Source organism: Doryrhamphus excisus, chromosome 3, assembly GCF_030265055.1.
Source record: "Doryrhamphus excisus isolate RoL2022-K1 chromosome 3, RoL_Dexc_1.0, whole genome shotgun sequence".
Lineage (NCBI taxonomy): Eukaryota > Metazoa > Chordata > Actinopteri > Syngnathiformes > Syngnathidae > Doryrhamphus > Doryrhamphus excisus.
In genome coordinates, this window is record NC_080468.1 from 3,626,573 (window position 1) to 3,654,515 (window position 27,943).

General features: G+C 41.5%; 1 protein-coding gene across 2 annotated transcripts; it reads left to right on the top strand.

Moving 5' to 3' along the window:
• Nucleotides 1–302: 302 nt before the first annotated feature.
• Nucleotides 303–27,917, top strand: rock1 (Rho-associated, coiled-coil containing protein kinase 1). Of its 2 annotated transcripts, none has more exons than XM_058069176.1 (33): nt 303–1,357; nt 13,383–13,464; nt 15,362–15,462; nt 15,554–15,691; nt 15,776–15,951; nt 16,172–16,256; nt 16,351–16,495; nt 17,404–17,542; nt 17,624–17,715; nt 18,206–18,365; nt 18,444–18,519; nt 18,602–18,690; nt 18,780–18,828; nt 18,966–19,101; nt 19,195–19,286; nt 19,403–19,649; nt 19,728–19,834; nt 20,100–20,250; nt 20,332–20,492; nt 20,567–20,751; nt 21,073–21,142; nt 21,245–21,348; nt 21,432–21,597; nt 21,663–21,756; nt 21,828–21,916; nt 21,992–22,183; nt 22,319–22,484; nt 24,253–24,323; nt 24,389–24,477; nt 24,570–24,648; nt 24,727–24,988; nt 25,058–25,265; nt 26,087–27,917. In XM_058069176.1, exons 1-33 carry the CDS (start codon nt 1,265–1,267, stop codon nt 26,136–26,138), a joined length of 4,146 nt encoding a protein of 1,381 aa, XP_057925159.1. In that variant the 5' UTR covers nt 303–1,264; the 3' UTR covers nt 26,139–27,917. The 2 variants fall into 2 exon arrangements, with proteins under 2 accessions (XP_057925159.1, XP_057925160.1); XM_058069177.1 differs by having other exon boundaries at nt 305–1,357; nt 26,468–27,917.
• Nucleotides 27,918–27,943: the final 26 nt, after the last annotated feature.

The following is a 27,943-nucleotide window of genomic DNA, read 5'->3' on the forward strand; positions in this document are numbered from 1 at the left end:
CTCTAGAATCAGTGACATAATGAGAAAAACATAATAATAGTTGCTGCTGTGTACTTGTTTTACTTTTTAATATGTATTTTATTTATAATTTTATATGACATATTATTTATTTTTGTGTGTACACTTTATTGTCATTATTGATATAGATTTTTTCCAATCTTATTGATTGCTTAGATAACTTCCGTTATTACATATATTAATTTAAAAGTTGGTATTTGCCGCATCATTTTTGTCGAAGTAATATATACATACTATACACATATATTTTTTTATTTAGTAAAAAATGCAAATGCATTACAAATAATGTATATAAACGTTTGTTATTGTTAATAAGAAGTACTGGCAAACATTCAGCAGCAACATGTTGCTATCACGAGCCTGGGAACGCGACGGCATGCCAATGCGCATGCGCACCGCTTGACATTTTGAAGTGGCTCCTCCGGGGTGTTTGAACAGGAAGGCGGACATGTTGGCCAGCTTATGGAAGAAAATTGGGCATCGTCTACTGTTTCCCTTCAACTATAGCAACTAAAATACATCTTACGTCCAGTTCACAGGAGACAGAGCTGGGGGATAACGCCGTTTTGGACTTGGAAGCTGTCGACAGTCGACGACACCGCAGAAAGGGGCTGCACCAGAACCGTTAAACGGCGTACACACTTGGCGTTTGAACTGAAATTTGCAAGAAGCAGAAGTTTTTTTTCTGCTCCACTTCCACCACTTCTTCTTTTGAGCTGTCAGATTACTTTGTCTCTTTCCCTGCAAAGACCTGGAACAAAAATGGGAACAGGCCTGGACTAACTGTGACGCAAAGTGTGTCTACAAAGTGCGATGTTTTAACTGCATGTTTTGTTTGAATGCAACATTTTATTCGAAGTTGTTGTTATCCCGTGTGGCCATCCTGTGGAGGCTGACGAGTCTGTCGCTGCATTGACAATTTTTGCCCACTCAAGTTTGTTTGCCAGCCACGTTGGGAAGTATCTTTCACACCAAAAAAGCCCCAACAAAAAATGTGGCTTTTGTACATCCAGCGGAACCTCCAACGTTTTATTGTATGTGAACCATCCAGGAGAACGATGTGTTTTCTTTAAGTTGACGCGGAAAAGTTGACACGAAGAAAAAAAAGAACATTTGGCTAGCTAGCTGGCTAGCTAGCTATCCGTTGGCTTGCTAACGCTAGCTAGCCTCGCTAGTGTTGAGCTCCTTGTTGTTTTTTTTTTTTGTTCCCAACAAGACATAATCTGGACTTCGTTCAAAGGCGAAGATGTCTTCCAGGGAAAGTATGGAGGCTCGATTTGAGAAGATCGATGCCATGCTGCAGGACCCCAAGTCGGAAATAAACACGGATTGTCTTCTGGTAAGTTTGTAGCTTGTTAGCCGGTTAAGTGGCTAGCGAGCTGGCCTAACTCTGAGCCTAAAGTCTGTACAGCATGTAACACAATAATGCCATATGAGTCATATATGATTTCCATTAGTATCTTATTTTCTTTTAGCTTTAATCAAAACATCCAGTTGTACTGTTATAGTTAAACAAACACTCGCAGGCAAACATGGCTCATACAAAACTTCCATAAAAAAACAAGCATGATTTTAATGTATTGGTGTCAAAATGCCTCGGTAATATCAACCTAGCAGATGCATGGGTGTTACCTACAGTGGAAAGGCATATAATAGCGTTTGATTGCACATTGGGGAGGAAAAACAAATCACCAGCACTCAATGCTACTAACTGATAGTGCTATGTGATGTCATCATAATGCCCGGAAGCTCTGAAGATGTGGTTGCTATTTTGTCTGTTTTTTCTCCAAACTTTATTTTAAGTGATTCTCATTGATGGAACCTACAAGTTGTGTCACTACACCTGTTGAACTGGCCATTGATGTAAACGTAGAAAGATGATCCGCATGTATCCCACTGTGGACAAGTGGGGAAAAAGGACACTTTCATCAACCCCTTTGAAGTTATGCCTATATTTGGACACTAAAGTATTGCTATGAAGCCACACAATATAACAATGTTATTACAGAGTAGTCAATGTACAGCTTGTAGAGCAGTATTACTATCCACTGAAAATGAGTCAACACAGCCACTGTTGTCTAAACACACAAAACAAGTGAGTACACCTCAAAGTGAACATACCAAAATTGTGTCCGTGGTGTGGATATTAACCGTGAGCACCACTGTTATCTAGCACTGCAATCTTGGGCATGGATTTACCAAATCGACACATGTTGTCACTGGAATCCTCTTCCACTCCTCCATGATGACTTCACTGTTAAGACACCTCACACTCCTCCACCATCTTTCCTTCCTTCCTCCACCTTTTTGGGTTTCGGTCTGGAGGAGACATACTTGTCCACTCCATCACCTTCACCTTCAGCCTCATCATGTTATGGGGTCATTAGCATGTTGAGGACAAGTTTCCCAAGGGACGGGATCATTTTCTGCTTCACAGTGTCACAGTTCATGTTGGAACTTATCTTTCTCATCAGTGAACCACAACTCTCCAGTGTGGGCAGCACTCGTGCAAATCCAAACTGATGCTACGACCACCATGCTTCACTCTATGCAAGACACAGTTATTTTGCCAGATATGTAGAAAAAAATGGCTATGCTGGTTGTGTGTGTGTATGTGTATATACACACTGCTATACAAGCGGCACCCTGACTCCTTTAAAGTACAGTATATTTAAGTTTACTTTCTATAATATTGTCTTTTGAGAACAAATGCTGTCCAATAATGCCTGCTGAAATGTGAGGACTGTACTTTCCTTTTTGATGAAACACAGCTATTGTAGTAGATAGTGTACTTTTGTATGGTTGCACTCATGACAAAGGCTTTAATTATGATTGTAGTGAATGCTTATGTAACCTCTTGAGTTATCACAGACAGTGCAGGTCAATTCTGATTTTTGTGACCTGTATCTGATTTTTTTTTCCATGTCAGTGTGAAGAGCACAATTCAGTCTTTTTTTTCTTCCCCCAAATGCGACTCAAGCTTCATTCAGAAGATACATATCTGATATGCATGCAATGCTACTGCAGTCTGAACGGTTAGTTCGCATATACTGTCATCAAAAGGCGTGTTTTGCTGTGCTTGACGAGACTTGTATAAAGGTACTCTCCAATGAAGGCAAAAGCCCTTTTTGGCAGCCAAAAAAATATTTTTGAAAAGTGTCAGCAAGTGCCTCAACCAAGCTCCGACATCCAATCTACTCCCACTCTCTCGCAGCAGATGTCGCAGCGAGTTCTTCACAAACTGCCATAGCCCAAACTATTGCCCTCTTTGTTCTTAATCTGTTACACAGGATCATTTAGCTAAGAGAATATTGACTCCCATTGCACAAAATCCGCAGGGCATGCTGGAGCCTATCCCAGCTGTCTTCGGGCGAGAGGCGGGGTACACCCTGGACTGGTCGCCAGCCAATCACAGGGCACATATAGACAAACAACCATTCACATTCATACTTATGGACAATTTGGAGTCGCCAATTAACCTAGCATGTTTTTGGAATGTGGGCGGAAACCGGAGTTCCCGGAGAAAACCCACGCATGCACGGGGGAACATGCAAACTCCACACAGAGATGCCAGAGCGGGGAATCAAACCCAGTCTCTCCTAGCTGTGTGGCCTAACCACTCGTACACCGTGCAACCAAAAGCTAAAACAGATTTTAACATAAAATCCAAATTGAGGATCATGCCCCTGCAGTGTGCACATAGCTGCAGTGCCATTGACTCTTCATTGACTGGGCTTAATTAGGCTAATAGTGCCAAGCAGAAGGCACCACAGCAACAACCCGCTGCCCCGCTCACTTGTCTTGCCGTATTGGTGTATGGGTGACTGTAGATGGCAGCCCCACTTAGTCTTGGTGACCTCCCTTCTTGTTGCAGACAGAGTCAATTAAACTCATGTAAAAGTGCACACACACATGCATTTTTAATGGCCCAAACGTTGCGGGGACTGCTCCTGCTGGCAGCCTCATACACACAAGCTTGTTGTTCCTTTTTTCCCCCTCCACCCTCACCACAATCTCCCTTGCCTTGATCAATGAATGGCGGCCTTTTCCCTGAGTCCCCCTCCTCTCGTCTCTTGCCACCACGCGACTCCACCCACCGTTTAATAAAATTCCATCCTAATCAAATAACCTCTTGTCTTTTGACTGGGTTCTCTCGCTCTCTCTTAGCACTGGTGTGTCCCAAAGCTCATTCTGCTGGAGAGAGTTGAGACAATGCAGGCAGCTCTGAGGTAGCAGGGTGTGGGCGCCGCTCTCTTAGCCATAAACCAAAATTATGTGCACTGAAGACTCATGTTTCTGACGGCAGCGAAACAGGACATTAGGCTCATAAAGCAGCCGGCGTAATAGGTTCCATCAGAATGCTCAATGCAAGTGTTTTAGCCTCCCGTGCTTCTTTACCTCGTCTCTTTTTCTCTTGTTCTTCGTGTTTAGACTTTTCCTCTCATTGTATTTTTCTTGCACCTTACCACTGGACTGTGCCTATCAAGGCCTGGATTGCAACCTTGTCAGCCTTTATCTTCTAACCCTCCCCCGTCCCTTAAATAAATCCCACATAGATGGGTGGAAGCCTTATCTGGATGGGCTGCCTGCCCCTCCTCAATCACACTCTGGGCACCCTCCTAAAAGAGAGACAGAATTCCTGACATTGTGATGTGAAAGCGCCCTGACATTAGGGCATCTGATCATTGTCCACTTGTTGCTTTTGGAAACAGCTGATAGCTCGCAACGCAGCTTGTCCAGTGGATTGATGTAGCGCATGACGGCAACACGACAAAATGAGATTTTACTCTGTCCTTTTTGTAAAAAATGTACAGTTGTCAATCATTCAAACATATTTAGGAATAAATGATGCTGTTTTGTGGTTGAATACAGCCTGTTCGTAAAAAAACGCGCATTTGTGTAAATTGTACATGTTTTTTTTTTTGTTACAGAAATTTGTCCCGAATAAAGAGTATAAATGTATAGTCCAGGGTAACGGTAGCATAGGTGTAGCCAACTTACAGCGTTATTAAATCTGCTCTGACAAAAAGGAAGGAGAGGTGAGCTATTTTATGTCACTGCCAATATTTAATTACAGTTTGTTTACAAATTACATCTCCACTCAGTGTGCTCATTAGTCATTAAATACATGTTTGAATAAAACACTACTAAGAGGTGCAACACGTTTTTGGCGGTGCGCTACTATAAAATGTATATATATTTTATATATGTATATAATTTTCTTTTCTCCATTCCCACATAGTATCAGCATTACGGAGCAAACACGAAGTGAGAGAAAAGGTTAAAAATACAATATAGTAATTAAACTGTGTGAATTTCTCTCAGAGAAATAGACGAGAATACAACATTTAGAGGTCAGAAAAGTGGAAAAAAACACAATGTCCCCTTTAACAGAATATTTAAGCGGTGTGTCAGTTCAAATGTTCTATTTCTGAATGAGAAAGAGGTGGAAAAAATCCAACTAATTGATTAATAGACAAAATAATCGACAATCGGTTATTAAAATAATAGCCCTACCCAGAAGTGTTCCCGTGTGGACAGGGCCTAAGAATTTTAATGATGGGAAATTCTCCAAATTTTAATTGCTACCACGTGAATCTTGATGATCAAATTCCAACACCTTCAGGAGATCAGGTTTCTTTTTTAGTGTTGACCCAAATAAGGATTGTTTGTTTTTCTGCTTTGAGTGCCGCCACTCTTGCATTAGAACTGGTTGTACGTGTACCTCATTTGATTGTTATACTGGCTTCATGACACGTCTTTGATCGTGTTCACATTTGTTTTGCATTCTCTTATCTTTTATCCTGTCTTGATGTTCTTTAGACTTTAAAGAGCACATTTATTTTTAAAATGAGTCATATTAGTTAGTTATTAGTTATAACTCAAGTTCTGTACTGAGGAATGCATTTTTGTCGATGTGTCACTGCAGTCGAAAGCACCTGCTTGAAACCTCCACCACATCCTTTGCAGGATTATGCAAGTAATTACAAACTGCCTGATTCTCATTCTGGCTTTTGTAAAAGAGTGTAGCATAATCTAAAAACACCCACCGCCATCACATATGAGCAAAGATTTATGTAACGCAAGATATTTTTGCATACATTTAGGACACTGACTACACACCTTATTATAGTATGCTTTGGAATGTGGCAAAGTATTGTGAGACACTCTGCAAATTAACTTCCACAGTATGACTGGCATAGCTTGTGTGTATATTACCTCCGGGTTAATATCTTTCACAGATATGTGTAGTGGATGCTTATTATTTGCACATGCGTATGACATCGGGTGGATTTGCCCGTGTGAAAATGTTAGTCTCCAGAACTATTTTGCTATGGAAACAGCTACAGCGTTTTTTGTGCATTTTCAATACTCCGTAATTCACAGTCAGATGTTATTGGGATAGTTTGTGTTTTTTTTTATATGAAGTTGTATGTAGGAATGGTCCAACCGATCAATATCAATTTCCTTAAAATAGTTGACAGCTCTAATGATGAAAGTTGGAGACCCCTGTTTTTAAATGTATTTATTTGTATTCATTTTTATTATTCAAGTTGAGTTGATTTTTATAATAAATATATTTAGTTTTATGATTTTATTCTGTCAATTTGTTATCTTGAGCTAAAAATAATTATTCAACAGTTTTATTTCCCCTACTTTGTACTGTGACAAACTTCTTGGCAGTTTTTGGTGTTAAAGGAAGCCATTCCGGTTAGTTGGCTGGGGTCACAAAAGTAGAGCGTTTTGCGTCTCAAAAGTATGTGTTCAATCGTCAATCAATTCAAATCTGATCTGTTAATGATATTGAAGCTGTGAATACGTATCAACTGAAACCGATGGCAGGCTGATATCAGCACAAATCATAGACTTATTTTGTAGTGTGGCGAAAAAGCTTGATCAAGTTATATTACTCTGAGAACAATAATCAGCAACAATAGGTATGAGAATAACTGACGTCTGTGGTATAGTTTAATTTTTTATGTACAAGCGGCTAGGCATTGTTTAGCAAGGTTTGAGATGCTGAATTACTAGTTTAAACCCGACTTTACTCACCACTGAAGGGGTATCTTTTATAGCTAATGAGGTCTTGTTGTCCAGTGAGAATATATCGTCTAACTTTGCTTCAAATGTGCAATTATTTTGGTCGTGTTAAACTTTCCTGGTTCTGTGCCACCATGGGACACTCGTGCATGACAAGTTTTGCACTCAGCTGCAACATAATTTTTGGTATTTAATGGAAAATCTACAAAGCTGACATCACTCCTGCTCTTTGCTGAACACCCCCTAGCACAGGCTGCTGCTGTGAGTATGTGGGCTCTATCCTATAGACGTGCTTTGGTGGAGTTTGGAATAAACTGCTTGTATCGCAGTGCCAATATCCGACATTTTAGATTAAGGCGAATACTTGATATATGATACTTGCTGTTATATGATATCAATATTGGTCAGGATACACTTAGTGTTCAAAAGAGTAAGACATATTCATATTCATTCATTATATTCAACAGTCACTTTGCAATTGATCTTCTATGGTGAAGTGGAGGCGTGGAAAGGGTGTAACTTGAGGCGGAGTTGCATACACACACTTCTCAAGGTGGAATTTATGAACCACAAATTGCGTGAATGTGTGCATACGCCACTTTTTATAGGGCATGTAGGAAAGTAATTGTCCTCACTGAAGTGTGCTCTACACACACAGAGCTGTTGCATCCTCGCCACTTTGGTTCCCACTTTACAGCCAATGGCAAGAAGCCAAAGTTGTCTAATAGCAATCTCTGTGACAGAAAAGATGGACTATATAGAGCCAGTACAATACCATTTATAGATATTTGTAAAGACTGAAACAGGTGATGGAAACAGTTGACAGGTAGAGACGTGCAGTGTGTATTCTTGTGTGTTCTTGTGCGTCTTGTGTGTTCTCTTTATCCATGTCTATCACTCATTTCTATGTTTTCCTGTATGGCTTTTCCGTGTCACTTGTTTCGCTTCTCTTCTCTTTGGTCTGTTTCTGTTCTGTTAAAATACTTTTTAGGTCTTGGTTTGTATTAGAAGCCCACCAGTTGTGTTTGGGTTGTTTTGTGTGTCCGTTCTCACTGTCGTCTGTGTTTAAAGCTGCAACAGTTAATCAAATATATTTATAAAGTGTCCTCTGATTTCAGCCTCTCAGATTATTATTTTTTAATTTCCTTAGTCATCAATGAAAACAAAACTATTATATTTGAGTTTTAGGCGCACAGCTTTGACTGTGGGTAACGGTGATCAACACCTCCAAAAATGTTTTTTCCCAAAACAATTTTTGCGGTGGAGTGGCTAGCACGCAGACCTCACAGCTAGGAGACCAGGGTTCAATTCCACCCTCAGCCATCTGTGTGTGGAGTTTACATGTTCTACCCGTGCATGCATGGGTTTTCTCCGGGTACTCCGGTTTCCTCCCACATTCCAAAAACATGCTAGGTTAATTGGCGACTCCAAATTGTCCGTAGGTATGAATGTGAATGTGAATGGTTGTTTGTCTGTGCCCTGTGATTGGCTGGCGACCAGTCCAGGGTGTACCCCACCTCTCTCCCAAAGACAGTTGAGATAGGCTCCAGCATACCCGCGACCCTAGTGAGGATAAGCAGCATAGAAAATGGATGGATGAAGTTATTTGACAAATATTTAGATTTGTCATTATTTTACCTTAATTTAACAGAATATTCATGCGGCAATCTGGTGTTTGTGCACACAATAAAGAGGAGGCAATTAAAAATGTGGTGTTTTTTATGGAATTTGATTCATTGAAAAAGCAATTGACCGATTAATTGGTTATTAAAAACATTAGTTGCAGCCCTTGTTGCATCTCTTTTTGTGTTTGTGCAAACGGGGCAGTGTGGCCTATATGTGCATCTACGTTTAGCAAGTGTCGCATTTGATGGGGGCCCAAACAATTCATCCACTATGTGTGACTTTCAATAGATCTCTCCAAGTATAAAAAAACACCTATTTGTAGTCTCAGCCAGAGACCTTGCCCCATTTTTTTTTAGTTCAGACTCAGTGCTGTCTGTTGCAAACGGCTCCCTTAAGCCCCTCATGCCTGGGGGGGAAAAACAATTGTCAGAGCAATTTGTCGCTTTGCAGTCCCTCAACTGACCGATGATGTGCAGGAATGCATACTGACATGATAGAGGCTCCCAATAATGGAGCAAATCTTGGCTTGGATTTGCCAAATGAACTTTGAATGGGATAATGTTCAGTCAGATCGACTCTCACTGCACAGACCCCTTGACCTCAATGTCGGGAAGATAGTCAGAGCTAGCAGTGTGATAAGTTGACTATCTGTGTAGAAACACTTGAGAATGGCATGTTCAGTCAGTGCTCTTCCATGTTGGGAGTAGCCAAATTATATTTGGACGTGACAGCGTCTGTGACGGGGATTCTGTCTGGCCAGGAACTCGTAAGGAAAAGGAATGCTCCTGTTTTGCCACCTCTAGTTTCACTGTCACTACTGTTTATCCAGAGTGTAAGCTATGCAGTCTTTTTAGGCAAGCTGGATTTCCGTCAGTTGTTATCATCTGCAGTCTGAGAGTGATTAAACTAAAACCTTATGATTTAGGCGGCTCGTTTATGGGATCTGACTTTACCTGAGACAGACAGACAAGTCTGTGCACCGGCTGACATGTGGAAAACATATTGTCTTGAAGAGGTGGCAGAGAAGGAAGTGACAAGTTGGGCTGGATGCGGAAATGGGATGATGTGGCTGAATCTCTCATGGAAACTTGCACTCAGACTTTTAAATGTCTGGAAAAGAGCTTGCGTTGCGTGTGGATTCTTCCCTCCTGAAGCTTAGAAGAAATAATTACCATATGTAATGTCAACCGCTTAATATTGCATTCTGCGCTGATATTCACATTTTTTGCATCTCACTTTAGCACCACATTGCATTTATGGCAAAATTGTGTTTCTTTTGAAACCATCAAACATTTAATCACCCGAAAAGATGTCGCCTCAAGATGTAGAGAATGGAACAGGGGGTGCTGAAAGCTCTTGGTATGTTTTCCCACAGATGTCTGTGGCCTAGTACTCGATGCTGGTGTAGCGCCAAAGTAAAGCTTGGGTCGCTTTCTTTAACATATCAGTATATGGAGTAAAATTATGGAGCAGATTGAGCAAGGAAGTCAAGCAATGTACCAAAATGAGTCACTTTAAGAAACAGTACGGGCATGTTTAAAGGGGAACTGCCCTTTTCTTTTTCAATTTTGCCCATCATTCACAATTCTTATATGAAACATGAACACATTTTTTTATTTCCCTTTTCTGCGCAATCTAGCACAAGAAAACGAGTTAATGCGAGCTAGCTAACAATGGACGTCAATGCTCGATGTGAAGTATTTATATCAAACGTTAAAAGGCTGTTAAAAGTTTTTTCTTAGAGGGCTTTGTAGTCAAAATGCATTCATCCCAATGACGTGCATTGTTATCTAGTTCATATTAACTTGTTTTCTGGCATTATAATGCACAGAAAAGGGAAATAAATATGTGTTCATGTTTCACATAAGGATTGTGAATGATGGGCAAAATTCCAAAAAAAGGGCAGTTCCCCTTTAAGGTACAATGTGGAAGTAGAATGCTGACAACCATGGTGTGTAATAGCATTATCCATTTATCATTCTGACAAGTGGGTCCACACTGCTGTATGTACTGTACTGCATAGTATGATGTGGATTTTTTGTTAAAAGTGGATCTTTTTATGTAGTCGTTCACAGATGACTGCAGTGTAATTTGTTTGTAATGTGCCTTCAGATTAATCGACGAAGAAAAGGATAATGATAGTGTTTTTTTTGGTGTACATTATTGATTTACTGAAGCTATTTGAGAAACAAATATTTTGTTTTTGAAAACAAAGGTTTTCTTGGGTTATTGAGTCCTTAACTGAGGCAAGTGAGGCCAGCAGTTCTTTTGCTATTGCTGTGGGGTCTTTTGTGACTTCTTGCATGAGTTGTCGCTGTGCTGTTGGGGTAATTTTGGTTCACTGGCCACTCCTGGGAAGGTTCACCACTGTTCCATAACCTTTTCCAGAGTGATAATGGTGGTGACAATATGCGTTACAATTTGAGAGAGTATTTCATTATATGGGTTAAGGTTTGTAGCTTTTCATACAAGACTCTGCTGAATTAAAATTTCATATAGTTTTATATCATATTGTGGTACATCCTTAAAAATATTGTGATGTATACTAAGGTCCATATCGCCCAACCCTACTGCTGAAACAAATGTCCTTAAAAAACTAATGATTGTAGTGACACAAGCCCAACCTAAAGACTTTGAACCACTGCTGCTCAAAGTCTTGAGTCTTTGTGTTATTGGGCAATACTCTCCTCGCAAAATACCTGTTTCTTTAGGCAGTTTCTTTGTTTTTTCCTTCATTTGTTCTCCCACTGGACCCACATACACAGTCCTTTGCTCCCTCCTCTTTTCCGTCGCTGCATTAAAAGCAGTAGTGCTGACTGAAAACAAGCCTCACTATATGCAACTTTTTTCTCTCCCCTTCTTATTCTCCCCTTCCTTCACTTTTTTTGTTGAGAACTTGTTTGGCCACATACCTAAAATAGCTCTCTGACGTGTACAGTCCTGTTATGGAATGTTACTGTGGCTGTCCAGAGTTCTCTGCGGCAGGAAGTTATGCAAACACACTCTGCCGAGCACAGAGCCTTGTGATTAGGCTCCTGAAGGAGGACTTGGTTCTCCTCTTCTATGTCCCCCCCCAAATAATCCAACGTGTACCACATCATGTCATGAGGCTCTTATTGATAATGTGGCTGCTAACATTGCTAACAAGATCATTTTGAGGTACAGTGGAACCTCGGTTAATGTCAGTAATTAGTTCCAGAAGGTCAGAAACGTACACTAACTGAATCAACATTTCCATAAGAAATAACACAAATACGTTTTTGTTATACCTCGCCACATTATGGCTTGAATTTTGCAGCTGCACTTTAACACGTTTTTTCCAAAATAAATTTATTCATAAGCCATGCTGTGTGGTTGAACAGGGCTTATTAGTTAAAAAATGCTAATGTAGGCAAATTGTATGTACTTTTTGCCTAAACTAAGCATTAATTGAGTAAATGATGACAGATACCAATATAAAGCATCAATCCCAGACAAGTATTAAAGAGGAGTCAAAGATCCTGTATATGACAGGAGCGCTGTGCTGTTTTTAGTACTCAAAATGTTTGTCACTACCAACCAATTTGTGGTCCAGGCTAATATGACCTGCAGATTTCCATTTGAATAACCCTGTTCTCTTTACTAAAATGACATTGTTCCGAAATGGTAAATGCCATAGTTTTCAATTGAAGGTGAAAATCTATACTTGATTCACATCTTGTTTCAAATCCATTTTGGTGCTGTTGAAAGGCAATATCTATCATTGTCCATATACTTGTGGGCCAAACTGTATGTTATTTTGCTTGGTGTTGTCCCCACATTTTCCCCATCTTCTTGGGCTCACCTACCCAACCACCCACTTACCCCTCATGCTTGTTTTGTCTCCTAGTGTGGGGGGTATGGGCCTGATCTCCTGTGTGGAGCTATTTAAATGGCTTCCTTGTTTTGTCTGAGCCGCTGGTGCACAGCGGCATCACTGGTTCTCCTCTGTCTTTAAGTCACTTACAGGCTACCAAAATGCAAGATAGTAAGCCCAGATATGACAAATACTTAGTGAAATGTATGCATTTGTCAACGTAGCAGGATGTAGTGCTCCCAAGTGTTGGTGTGCCTACTGTATCTCGTTTCAGTCATTCTGGATTATGGAAGATTAGACTAAATCCCGCCTGTGACATTTATGGTCATGACTCGTCTGAGACAGGATAGCCCTCTTTTTTTTTTTTTTATTTGTGGTGGCCCAAATTATTTCTTTGTTTGTAGTGAGATTGTTCCTAATTATTGTCAGGAAGTGTTGATGTGGGAACAGCTTCTGTAATTCCTCTGTGTCGCAACTCGCTGTTTTACAGTCCATACTGACTGTAATGGCTATTGAGAGCCGCCACCCTGCTAAAATGTACTTAGTTGCTGCTTCACATGCTTTAATTGGAAAATCAAGCCTTGAGTCGTTTTGTTCCCCAATTAATCAGCCACATGATTCTTAATGCATGCATCTATTAAATGTTATCTTCCACCTAGTCATGGGTGTCAACATTTTTGGGCCATCATGCGAGATGACAAATTCCACTGACTGGATTCCATATCCTTTCGGCACTTTTGCTGAATTATGTTTTTAAAGAGGAGTTGCTTCAGATGTCTTGTTAAGTGATGGTCTTGTAATAATAATAAACATTTTATCAAGAACTGTATTGTCTGATAAACCTTTCTCTTCTGCCCCGCAGGACGGTCTGGATGCGCTTGTGTACGACCTGGACTTTCCTGCCCTGAGGAAAAACAAGAGTATTGACAACTTCTTGAATAGATGTGAGTAGTCCTGGTCATGCTTTTTTCTATTAACCACTGATGCTTATATATGTGTACAAGCCCTGGGCTCAGAAAAGAAGGCTGTTTTGGGGTCACTGCTTCTGTGCAGGCTTGGACACAATAGGTGTCTGCTGCTTAGTGTCCCCAACAAAGGGGCTTTCATAAATGGCTGGTGACCCACATGATGCCAGGGATGGCGTGGTCGTGGTGGGGGACTGATAATATTATAACTATGTATTTGTATATTAACTGACCTGCCTTTGCTTAACTCCTTCATTTGTTGATTGACTGCCTCCTCACCACTCTGACAATGTCCGGGTAGTTGTTACCATACAATCTATACCCTTAATGATGGTTGCAACCGTCCAGTGTTGACAGTAATGTAGCTATATATATATATGGTAACCGGTCCATGCCTACTTGAGAACAATGTATGGCGGAAAAATACATTACATGTAGCTCAAGCATAGCTACATTACTGTCAACACTGGACGGTTGCAACCATCATTAAGGGTATAGATTGTATGGTAACAACTACCCGGACATTGTCAGAGTGGCGAGGAGGCAGTCAATCAACAATCTCTTTAATGCCAAAACAAAAGAGGCTACTGTCGGCTGCACCACACCAAAACAACATTGGCGGTCCTCCTGCCCACACACACACACACACACACACACACACACACACACACACAGTAAGGACAGGTCATGTTCAAAGAGATTTGGAAATCACCAAATTCTTGAACACCTCACATAATTTGCAGGTTTCTACAGTGTCTTTGAGCATGAGCAGGACCACATCAATTGCAGAAAGCAATTGCGTTACTGCAAACAGCCTGAACCCATCTCCTCACTCAAAGGCGGAGAGAAGCCCTCACCGGGTTAACGTATAGGCCACGAGCTGGGGTGCAATTGCCACCCCTGCCCGAGTGGTAGAAAGCCTAGCCCCTCTCAAAGACTGGTTCCAGAGCTCTTGCTGTGCATCAAGCTGAGGCTTCTTCTCCCCAGAGGTGACATTCCACGTGCCGAGAGGTATCTTCAGCAGTTGAGGATCGGATCGCTATGGTCCCGATACATTCACAGTATATGTCCAATATTCTTTTATTTGAATTATAAAAAAACAAAATACTGTTTCTGTGTACCACCAGCGGCACTGTATACTGTATAACAGTTTGGGAATGGATGCCTTTACCACAAGACGTCCATCTCATGCCCTTGTGACTATTTTATGAACTCCCATTTGAATATTGAACTAAGATTCTGTAAGCCCTCAGGCAGAAACTGCCATTAGCCATACCACCAGTGCTTCTTACGCCAGCACAGTTGTATGCAGCCGAGTGTACTGGCGGCATCATTCATGGATATGGACTAATGGACTGGTCTTATGAAGCACTGGACTCGGCAGCAGCTGTGTTGCCTAAGGGGTGGCTTTCTTCTATTAACTCCCTTCCTCTTTTTTCCTCACTTATCACATTAGTGTGATTGGTGTATTCAATGCTGTTTTGGCCTTACTGGAAATACCTTTCATTCAACACCACACACACATTGAATGTATTTCCTGTAACACATTCTCAGCATGTTGGTGTTTACCTGCTGGGATTTCACAAACGACGGGAAATGAGTCATTTTAATATATTTTTATATACTGACCGAGACCTTTGTTTTTATATGTATAATGCTCGGATACCTTGCAGCCCAATTTCCATTCATTGCAAGCTGAGACTTATAAAAACGACTTTTCTTCAGCCAACTTGGCTCTACAGTACAAGGCGTTTCTCCTCTTGCAGCTAGCATTTAGCATTGTAAATACATGTCTGCCAGTTTCCCCCATTCTGCTTGATGCCAGCATTTTTTTTTTCCATTTCTGTTGATGCCAATCTTTGCTTCTTTTTCCCAGATAAAGATACTATTAGTAAAATTCGGGACCTGCGTATGAAAGCGGAAGACTATGAAGTGGTCAAGGTCATTGGGAGAGGTGCATTTGGGGAGGTGCAGCTGGTAGGTTTGGACTACATCGTACTAAAATCTGCAGATTTTATTCTGAGCTGATGTTTTTGCCCATCCAAAATGTCACTATTATCTCCACCAGGTGAGACACAAAGCCACAAGCAAAGTGTACGCCATGAAGCTGCTAAGTAAGTTTGAGATGATCAAAAGGTCGGACTCTGCTTTCTTCTGGGAGGAGAGAGACATCATGGCCTTTGCCGACAGCTCCTGGGTGGTCCAGGTAGGTCCGACTTGTACCAGCATCATGGATTTACTGTATACACCTTCATACTCCCAAATACACACCTTTTCATCCTCTTTGCAGCTATTTTTTGCATTTCAAGACGATCGCTACCTCTACATGGTGATGGAGTACATGCCCGGCGGAGACTTAGTCAACCTGATGAGCAATTACGACGTGCCGGAGAAGTGGGCTCGCTTTTACACAGCAGAAGTGGTGCTGGCTCTGGATGGTATCCACGCCATGGGCTTCATTCACAGGTAACAGCCTAGTCACTGTATTGTGTGAATGCGTGCCATTGCACTGACTATTAATACGGCCTTTCTTTGCTGATTGGCTGAGAGAAATGACATGATTCCACTACCTTATAGAGATGCAAGTCGCTTTCATTCTTTCTATAAAGAGTTACTGATGGGAAAATTGAACTTAATTTTCTCCAGAAGGTCTTGTGAAAGGTTTTTTTTTTTTTTACCTTTGCAGGGACGTAAAGCCTGATAACATGTTGCTGGACAAAGCAGGCCACTTAAAACTGGCAGATTTTGGGACCTGCATGAAAATGAACAAGGTACTGCATTCGGTGTCTTTCATCATTCATAAACGTTTTACACATCTTTTATGTGGGGGGTTGTGGTATTAAAAGAGTGACGTAATCTTTTTAGGACGGTATGGTACGATGCGACACAGCAGTGGGAACGCCGGACTACATTTCGCCGGAGGTACTGAAATCCCAAGGAGGGGACGGCTATTATGGCAGAGAGTGCGACTGGTGGTCAGTGGGAGTGTTCCTGTACGAAATGCTAGTTGGTAAGTCTTTCTGTGCCTCTTAGTAGTTATTACCATAATAAACATTGTCAAGTCTTGGTGTCAAATACAAAAGTTAGTATTGTTTGCCTTAATTTGAAAATATAACAATTTTAAAAAGTCACCTGTTGTGAAATTCAGCTCCCTCTTAGAGGACAAGTTGTGCAAAGTGGTCAAATTATAACCTGCGTAGGTACCTCATTTATGGTGGTTAATTGGTTCCAGACCCTACCACGATAAGTGAAATTCCATGAAGTAGGATTCAATCTTATAAGTGGAATGTTATTGTAGCCACAGCATAGAAAATCTTTTTATGACTTCGTAAATATGTTTTTTTCAAACATTATTAGAGCCCTGTAGACATGAAGTAACACCCCTAAACTCAACTATACACTCCTATCTTTTGTTGTTTTTGCCACATTGCACAGGCTACAGGATTACAGCATAGACATAATATATTTACACTCTCCAATTTGCTCATTCCAAGCCTCAGTGTTATAAAAGGAGTGGGAGTGGGGTCTTCACACTGCAGACTACAGTACCTAATGTCATGTCTCATCAATATAACATTACTGACGCCAGTGACCAGTACGCTACACATGTCACTTGTTTTGCAATAGCCATAGAATACAATATTCGGTGTGCCTTGGAAAAAACAGTCGGAATCGTCTAAAATGGCTTGTACTGAAGTGGTTGTCTTTTGAAAAATGGCTGGGATTGAATGAGTACATACATTTTTTGAAACCACAATTGAGCGAGCGATCGATGTGAGGTATAGAAGCGATGTGAGGGCCGACTTGGAGTAATTTGATTCTGGAATTTCACCAAAAATCCCCATATCCCTAACTTGTGCATAGTGTTGAATAGCTCTGCTTTGTATAAAGACCTCACTCTCTGTCGATTGTCCTCAGGCGACACGCCGTTTTATGCTGACTCGCTGGTCGGCACCTACAGCAAAATCATGAACCATAAGAATGCTCTGACCTTTCCCGATGACAGCGACATCTCCAACGACGCCAAGAACCTTATCTGTGCCTTCTTGACGGACAGGTAACATCGCGCCAGGACTCGGGAGTGTTCTGCGACTAATTTTGGACAAATTAAGTGTGTTTTTTCCCCTTCATTCAACAGGGACATCCGCCTGGGTAGGAATGGTGTCGATGAAATCAAGAGGCATCCTTTCTTCAAGAATGATCAGTGGACATGGGAGAACATTAGAGAAAGTAAGAGCTGTGTGTACACTGTTCCTTTAATTGGCTTGCCATTAATATTGATAATTCCAGCTCAGACTGATCCTTGGCAGCACTAAGGCCAACAAAGCGCAGGCAATACGTTAATGCTCCTGGACTGACACCAGAGCAAGCAAGGCGGGCAGGCAGAGATTAGAAATGTGGCAAATCCTGCAGCTATAGTTTGCTCTTAACCGGGTTTATATTTTAATACGTAACTCGGCTAAAGTCAGCACTTTAGTGTGGGCCACTGCTGCACTTCCAAAAGCCTGACCCGGGCTCCGCTCGCTGGCAGCTTTCTTCTCATTCTCAAGGGGATTTTTATCGAGATGTGTGGTCCTGAACAATGTTGTACTGCACTGAAAAAAAAAAAAACTTGTTAAATCTTAGCTCATGTACCTTCATGAAATAAAACATGGTACATGCACTATATATATATTTTTTCTTTCCATCCTCCTAAACCTTCTGTTTTTGTCTCATGCAGCGGCGGCCCCTGTGGTGCCTGAGCTGAGCAGCGACATTGACACCAGTAACTTTGATGACATAGAAGAGGACCGTGGTGAAGAAGAGACATTCCCAATACCAAAGGCCTTTGTGGGCAACCAGCTCCCCTTTGTGGGCTTCACTTACTACAGCAATCAGCAGTAAGTCCACCAGAAACAGCCTCTGGTGTTTATTATCTCCTCTTGCATTGCTGAATTAACACTTGTTTTGTTTTGCAGTCTTTTGCGCAGCTCTACTGCAGCCACAAAGACAAGTGACAAACGTAGCAGTTCAAAAAAGGAGGACAAAAGTCATGTGAGTTGTTCGTCCACATTTGTGACCTCTTGTACTCCCAAATAGAACATACTGTGATTTATTTCTACTATTTTCTGTTTAGCTGGAGAACTTGCAGAAAAGAGTCTACCAGCTGGAGGAGCAGCTTCACAGTGAGATGCAGCAGAAGGATGAGTTGGAACAGAAATGCAGGCATGCAATCAGAATATTTCTCATCCATTATGGCTAATATGGCTAATTGCCAACCCGCTGATGTTTTTGTAATCGTGCTTTCCCCTCAGGACCTCCAACACCAAGATTGAGAAGATTATGAAAGAACTGGATGAAGAGGTTAAATCATGCTGCTTGTTTTCTCAGTGTGCTTTTCGTCAGCTCATTTTCACAAGATTAGCGACTTTGTATTTGTAATTGGACACCGCGATTTGTCTCCTTTCCTTTCCATCATAGCTGCACTTTGTTTTCCACAGGCAAACTTGAGGAAAAGCGTGGAGGCAAGCATGTCTCTGCTGGAGAAGGACAAGATCATGCTGCAGCACAGATTCACAGAGTCCCAAAGAAAAGCTGATCAAGAGGCAGAAAAAAGACGCAATTTGGAAAATGAAGGTGAAGGCAGGGGAAAGTGCATTATGGAGATGTAATGTAGTTGGCATTTGAATCTTAACAGCATTTTCCCCTATCATATTGTGTCTTTTCTAGTGTCCACTTTAAAGGAGCAACTTGAAGACATGAGGAAGATTAGCCAGAACTCGCAGGCTTCAAATGACAAGATTGCACAGCTGCAGAGTCAGGTATTGCACCGCATCTTTGAAGGAGTTTTCCTGCAACAGAAATTTGAGTGCTGATAGTCGAAACTGTCAGGAAAAAACATGTTTAAAATATTGTTTTTTCCCCCCTCTGGTTTTAGTTGGAAGAGGCCAACGACTTGCTCCGGGCAGAGTCGGACACTGCGGCGAGGCTGAGGAAGAACCACACCGAGATGGCAAAGTCCATGAGCCAGCTGGAGAGCTTGAACCGGGAGCTACAGGAGAGGAGCCGCGCTGCTGATGGGGAAAAGGCGCAGTTGGACAAGGAGCTCCTGCTTCTTCAGAGCACATTGGACTCTGAGAGGAGGAACTACAGCCTGGGCTCAGAGGAGATCCGGGACCTGCAAGGTGACCCACTGTGGAAATTACTCAGTCTGTTAACTTGTTGTACACGGTGACTTAAAACTCTATTTAAAACTCTTGTAGCAAGGATGGCAGGACTTCAGGAGGACAACAAAAACTTAAAGCTCACCGTCTCCAAAGTGGAGGCAGAGCGCAAACAGGCCCAGGAGAGAAGCAATAACTTGGAGAAGGTAAACAAGCACCACATAAACTACAGTGGACCCTGTAGTTGAATACATTCCTGTGCTTTGGGGAAGCATGACAGAAAATAATTGAGAACTGCTGACGTAAATGGACTACTTTTTCTTAAAAGTGACCTTTGGGTCTCAAATTTTATGCCAACAAAAGTGGGCGACCATGTATATTGACTTAGACGGGTTCCTCTGCAGAATATTCATAGAATTGTTCCAAATCTGTAATTCCTGAATTTGATTGTTTTGCTTCTCCACCTTGTAGGACAAGAACAACCTGGAAATAGACCTGAACTACAAACTAAAGACCATGCAGCAACGTCTGGAGCAGGAGCAGACTGAGCACGGGGTGACACGTGCACAGTTGACTGACAAATACGAGTCCATCGAAGAGGCTAAATCGGCAGCCATGAATGGTATGACGATTCTAGTGTTGTTATCATTGTCATATGAGGTGGTTGCTTTTCGCTAAATATACTTCTATCACTGGCCCTCAGCTGTCCAGGTGAAGATGTCAGAAGAGAATGGAGCAAGGATGCGAGCAGAGAGTCGCGTGGTGGAGGTGGAGAAGCAGTGCTCCATGTTGGAGTTTGACCTCAAGCAGTCCGTGCAGAAAATGGAACAGCTGATGAAGCAGAAGGAAAGGCTGGAGGATGACGTGAGTGAACGCTCTCTCGACATGGCTCTTTTAATAAGTTGATTTGTGAAAAGTGCCATATCTTTCTGGTTCAGCTGAAGAATCTGAGGATACAAGTGGAGCAGGAGTCCAGCAAGCGCGTCCTGGCCCAGAATGAGCTGAAGACCAGGATGCAGGAGGTCGATCGGCTACGGTGTTCAGAGAAGCAGCTCAAACAGGAGATCAACACGGCGCTGGAAAGCAAACGCTCGCTGGAGTTTCAACTGGCGCAGCTGACAAAGTGAGTGCTCGTAAAGTTTGTTGTCAAATTAGTTGAGAATTCAGGTTATTTACATGTTTTTATATTCTGTTTATACTGCCCTGGCTGTAATGCTCTTTGCAAGTCAAGCTGTCAATTGCCCATTTTTTCCAAATAAATGCTATTATTCCGGTTTAACGTGAAACACCACTAAAGCTGTTCTGCAACAGCATTCACTCCATCAGGATTAGACTTTTTAATCCGAGTGCAGCTACTCTATTGCTAATCCCTTAGCTGCTTTGTGATGCCAGCCTTTAATTGTGACTGTGGCTCACTAATTTAGTTGTGTTAATGTGTTCCCAGACAATACAGAGGCAACGAAGGACAGATGAGGGAGCTGCAGGACCAGCTTGAGGCTGAACAGTATTTTTCTGTGAGTGTCTGCTCCCTCCCACCACTTATTTCTGCGTGGAAAAACCACAAACTGAGCTGTCTCTCCCTGTCTCACACCGCTTCTCTGTCTCTTTTCAATCAGACGCTTTACAAAACTCAGGTTAAAGAGCTGAAAGAGGAAATAGAGGAAAGGAACCGGCAGGTACAAGAAACTCATAAAAAAGTGCAGGAGCTGTGCAGTGAAAGGTAAAGACATCACTCTTATGCTTGGAAACGCTCCCTGATGGTAGTAGAGTAATAAATATTGATTGGTTCTTTCCTGTGCAAAGGGAGTCCCTGTCTGCTCAGCTGGATCTGACCGTGACGAAGGCGGAGTCGGAACAGCTGGCCCGGGCACTTCAGGAGGAGCAGTACTTTGAGCTCAGTCAAGAGAGCAAGAAGACGGTCACGAGACACAAGCAGGAGATTTTAGACAAGGAAGCGACTATTGCAAGAGTAAGCAAACCTGAGTGTTGTTATACTGTGGAAAAGGTGATTTTTACATTTGAATTTCCTTTCAGCTTGAGGATTCCTATAAAACTCTGACCAAAGATGTGGAGAATCTCACCAAAGAGAAGGCAGAGTTAAATGAGAAGCTAAGCACTCAGGAGGAGGGTAATTTTCTTTTCTTATTACCTTAATCTTTTATAGTTGTTTTGTCTCCATTAATTGGCTTTTTCTTTCAGAATATGCAGCTCAGAAGGAGGAGATTGCAAATACAATTAAAGCCAACTATGAGAAGATCCTCAACACAGAGCGCACTCTGAAGACCCAGGTAAGGCTCTACCTTACTGGGTCACCTGCAGTCACTTGCATACTCCCAACACGTTTGCTGACCTTGCTCCTTCAGGCGGTGAACAAGCTGGCCGAGATAATGAACCGAAAGGACATGAAGCTGGACCAGAAGAAAAAGGGCAGCACTGCTGACCTGCGGAAGAAAGAGAAGGAGAACCGAAAGCTGCAGCTGGAGCTCAACCAGGAGAAGGAGAAGTTTAACCACATGGCCATCAAGTATCAGAAGGAGCTGAGTGAGATGCAGGCGGTAAGTTCATATTTTGACCCCGGCTGAATGGAAATGGAACGTTCTACCAGATTGACCATGACACCATAATGTTGTACATTTTTAAAATGCATTTGAATGTGGTTAGATGGCTCACACTCTCCCTGATACCAATAGCAACTGGCAGAGGAGTGCACGTACCGCAACGAGCTTCAGATGCAGCTGGACAGTAAGGAGAGTGACATTGAGCAGCTGCGGGAGAAACTCAACGATCTGCAACAGCGCATGGACAATTCCAGCATCACCAGCCTGCTGACGGATGAGACAGATAGCAACATTGCAGGTATAAACGCAGTGACAAGCTACCTGCCTCTTAGTGCTGCTAATATAAGAAGTGTCATAGATATTGTTTTCAATAACAATTCAGACCTTATCTAGCCTCTTTTACACACAGATTTTGAAAAAAAAAATGGTGCCGCAGAGTAACAGAAAATCGGGCGTTGAAATGGCTATAGTCACAACTCTGTGCATTACACAGTGACACGGCATCACACAATCATAGTTTGAATGTTTAAAGTTGGTGAAATCACTTTCAACACAATGAAACTTTACACCCTTGTTTTCCCTAACACAGGTGACTTCAATACAGGTGGTCCTCAGTTTACGGTGTAGAGAGTTTTGGTGTTTTGTGTTTATATACACAGATAAATGAAAAATAGAATTTTGGGCCATATATATAGTATACGACAAGTAATTCGTTGCAGAAGAATACACTGCACAGTCACACTACTCTCAACAATGCACTTTTGCAGCCATCGTTAATGATTAAAAATAAAATTTTAATGTCATTTTAATTTGGATGTTGGAAGGTTGAAGAGGAGACGACCGGTCAATAAAAACAAAACAGGCTACTGTAAGCACGCCAGAACAATATCAGCAAATTCAACTGTTATCTCTGCATGCACCTGTCCTCCTACTGCACATGTGCACCATCACAGCTGTTAGAAAATCACAAAATGAAGACTAAACATAACTGCCAGGTCGCTACAGTATATTTTTGATACATCCTTTTGATAGCAACAGTAATAACAAGGCAGAATAGTGGTCTTCTTATTGAGATGGATTGGATTTTTGGATTGTATTACTTTTACTGTTACATTTAACTCATATAGTGTTCATTCAATTAAAACAGTTAATGTTAATAATCCTAATATGCTTTCCAATATAATGATGGCATACAGGTCTAATTGGTAATGACAGCTCATATGTTAAATCATTCTCTTTCTATTTCCCCCTCATGTCTAGTCCTTGCTCTTCCGCTCTTTGTAACTTCTCCTATTCCTTTCCCTCTGTGAGTAACCGAGCGGACGAGTTCCTTTTTGCCTGGCCTGTGCTGCAACTGCTGTTCTGTTGTGTTTTTTGGTTTCCCGCGTCTAGTTTTGGGGACACTTTTGATTGACGCCTGATAGTAAAATACATTCTGACCACCAAGCTAAAATAGGTGGGATGTTCCTTTTTAAGTGATAAAGACCGGCACCCATCAGTAAAGTCACCCCGATATTAAGTTCTCTTCAGTATCTTAGACAGCTACCTGGATGAGGCTTGCTGCTGTTCATTTTTTTCAATCAATTGCACTGTGTGTTTCACGCGCTTAACAATATTTTGTTTGCATGCTTGAGCAGAAATGTTGCTTGGACTGGAGGATCTGTGTCACATTGTCACATTTAACAACTAATTCAGCTGCATGCACTTATTTAAAATATGATTTTAACACTTTACCACAGGAGTGATCAAGCCAGTCAAGTGAAATTGTATGCTAATAATAACAAAACTAGCCTTTGTTGCCATGCTGTATCTATGAAGGACTCACTCAATGTCTCATGGAGAATGAAGCATCATCATAGTGTCCTAACGCTTCTTGACACCTCTTCTCAGGCTAAAAGCTCAAGGCTGACCATCACCTGATGGTTCACTCGCTGTGACCTTTTGTTTTGGTTTCTTTTCTTCCCCACTGGTTGGATGTATTCTCTGCATGCCCCCCGCTTCAACTTCACCCCCAATCCACAATTTTGCCAAACTCCTATTTATGCTGGAATTTCTCTTTCATACAGAATCCAGACTGGAGGGCTGGTTGTCCATTCCTAACCGCACTAATATTAAGCGATACGGATGGAAGAAGCAGGTATTTATTATATGGCCTCAGTCCTGTCACTCTCCTGCTCTAATTGTTTCAATGTTTTTTTGCAGTATGTTGTGGTAAGCAGCAAGAAGATCTTGTTCTACAATGATGAGCAAGATAAAGAGCAGTCCAACCCTTCTATGGTACTAGATATCGAGTGAGTATTTTTTTTTGTCAATGAATTGGAAGAATACATGTTAGTTACAACTAGTGTTCTGTTTACATGCTGATCGTGCACCTTCCCTGCAGCAAACTGTTCCACGTGAGACCAGTGACACAAGGAGACGTGTACCGAGCTGAGACTGAAGAGATTCCCAGAATATTCCAGGTTGGAGGCTTTTCTTATATGCAGTCAGTTGTCAACCTGGTCTCTCGCTCCATGACATAACTACGGTCTCCTTTTCAGATCCTGTACGCCAACGAGGGCGAGTGCAGGAAAGAGGCAGACATCGAGGCGGTCCCCCAGGGAGACAAGGCCAACTGTCTCCCACACAAAGGCCACGAGTTTATCCCCACCTTATATCACTTCCCTTCCAACTGTGAGGCCTGCTCCAAGCCGCTGTGGCACGTTTTCAAGCCGCCACCGGCCCTTGAGTGCCGCCGCTGCCATGTCAAGTGCCACAAGGACCACCTGGACAAGAAGGAGGATGTCATCGCTCCTTGCAAAGGTAAGGTGAACAGATACGTTTTGACTGACTTTCATGGTCCTGAAACTGAATGCTTTTGGGGTTTCTCAGTTAACTACGACGTGACCTCTGCCCGGGACATGCTCCTGCTGGCCTTGACCCAAGACGAGCAGAAGAAGTGGATTGGCCATCTTGGAAAGAAGATACCCAAAACCCCTCCCACCACATTTTCGAGAGCCTCACCTCGATCCATGTCCACTCGCCCCGGGCCCAACCAGTCCTTCCGCAAAAACCCTAAAAGCAATACAGCAAAACTGAGGTAACTTTTGGACCTATTTTTAGATGTTTTGTAGATGAATCCACTTTTATGAGCATGATAAATATGAATATAGAATATAGAAAGTACACTATGTTCCCTAATGGTACCAATATTGGACACAAACCAGAATATTTTGATGTATTTCCCCATGTAGTTATTAAGGCCGTTTTGACACCCCATGCAGAGAGTAGGGATAAAGTAGGGTTTTATAGGGATCAACACATTTTATTTGCACAAATAAATATCTATATATTATAATATTACAATATGAATATTTCCAATAATAGTGAAACATTGTATAACTAATGTTAATTACATCCACACATTATAGGAGTGTGTATTTAAGCTGTGACATTTATTCTAATACTCACTCTTGATTGATCAATTAATTGGGGTATGGCGTCTGATAGAGTGGAGGTTTAACTACCCTGTATGTTGGGAAATAATACATTCTACTATCAAAATTAGTAATTGCGGCTAGAGAAAATGTCTAATATATCAATATAATAGCCATGATTCCTTTTTGCTATTGATCATGATGGCTGATCATTACATTGGGGAGGAAATAATACCATATCATTGAAACACCACCAAAATAAATAGCTAGAAAAAATGGATTTCGTCAAGGTCCATAATAGCTTTATGCTATTATTCCTGATCATGATGAATTCAGGGATTTGAATGATCAGGCTCTAGCTATTGCATTGCGCTAGATTCTATGACATAAACTGTTTATATGTATGCATTGGATCAGCGTGTGCTGGGCTGTGATGCGCTGGCCTGTCAGTCACATGACCTGCTGTCTGTCTCCTGTGTTGTAGCAGAGCGCAGTCCAGCCTCCACGCAGCAGACACAACATCCAGCACTTGTTGACAGGAGATGCTTCGTCAGAAAAGTGCTGATGTCTTTTATAGCGTTACCTATTTATTATTATTAACTGGGTGTTTCTAACACGAGACACTTGGTGGCTGGCTGTTTGGTTGTCACGTGGGATTCTTCTCTGGCTAATGTTTTGTTTGGATCCATGACTAACTTACTGTGAAACACACCAAGGGGTTTTCTTATGTCACCTTTGCAGTGATATGCAAAGAGATGTTCAGGGTGTCGCATTTGTCACGTTTCTTCTCGTACGGTCTACTAACCAAGCTCAAGGCATTTGTGTTGTCTCTCTTTCACTGGACACATGTCTTTGTTTCTTTCAGCTAACCGTCTCAACCGTTGGATTTGTTGTTTCTGGACTGTTCCTATACTTTCCCTCCCTCCCCTCCTTCCTCATGCATTGTGTTGAGCACCGTATTAGCAAATAAGCAAGACACAAAGGCGTGATGGACTTTGAGAGAGGCCTGAATAACCCACCCAACCCCAACATCCTGCAAGTCCATCACTGTCTCGCAGCTCTACATTTCTACCAGAAGAGGGCACCATCGTCCTGAAGGCCAAACTTGAATGAAACGTCAAGCTGGACAGGACACGCGGAGACAGTCTTTTTGAAATACCTGACACTTGTGGTGGACAGTTGGACAGAAAGGGGTGTTTGCTGGGACTTTAAGGTACTGTCATCCAGGGATTACAGTGATTGTATCTCAGGGGTGGACAAATGGAATAACACGCCTGACAAGATCCTGGCGTTAAATGCAAACTAACTTCCGTTCAACAAACATGACTGATGCCTTCATCTATAATTCTCTCTCTGGCCTTTTTAAAAAAATTTGTACCACTCTCCAAGTCAAGTTTTTTTCAGATTTGGAACAGAGTATTTGGGACGTGAGTATTAGATGTTTTTTGCGTGAGGAGCATGTAAGATCATCATTTAAATCTATGCATTATTTTATTCTAATTATTTTTATTGCTCCAAGCCATAAATAAGGAAGCTTCCATTGTAATGGCATATAGGAGTCCTAAAACTTCCATCACTTTTTGTTTATTTGGTACATTGTCTTGTGATATGTATTTTTTTTTCATGTTTTTTTTTTTTTGTAATGTATTGCCTTACATTGACTCATAGATAAATGGTTCAAAAAGGAAAGCGTTAAGTTAACAAATGTAAAACTGCACTGTTTGAATTGTAAATTATTTGAAGAAGACTAAACAGGTGTAGCATTTGACCCACCTAGTGCCTTATTAGCCTTTCGGATATTGATTTTACTGCCATATCTTTTTTTTTCTCCCCTCGTCCAAAACGAGACAAATCATAACGCTTCCATCTTGTTACTTTTTTTTTTTTAACTGCCATACATGTGTGGTTTTATTGTAATTTGCTTTCTCTGGTTTGAGTATATAAAATATATATATATATTAGATTACCTCGTTTTGGACACATTGCAATGAAATTATATAATTATAAAAAGGCCCAAGACTCCATTCATATCATGATTAGGGGATGGTCTACTTAAAAAGAAGCCACATTGTCTTTATTAACACGCTAAGGTCCTGTTAATGCAAAACACCCCCTCTGTGTAAATAATGAAAGAGAGAGACATATGGATTATGGGATTTACCTCCACATAAAAAAAAACTTTTTGTTCAGTTAAAAGAGAAGAAAAAAGCACTGGAACTCTGATCTACTCTGGTCTTGGATAATTAAGTTGCATGGTTTATTTGCATTGGAGTCCGCACTGATGGATATGTCAATAAACATATCTTTATCATTCACTGTAGACTCATAGTTTCCATATATG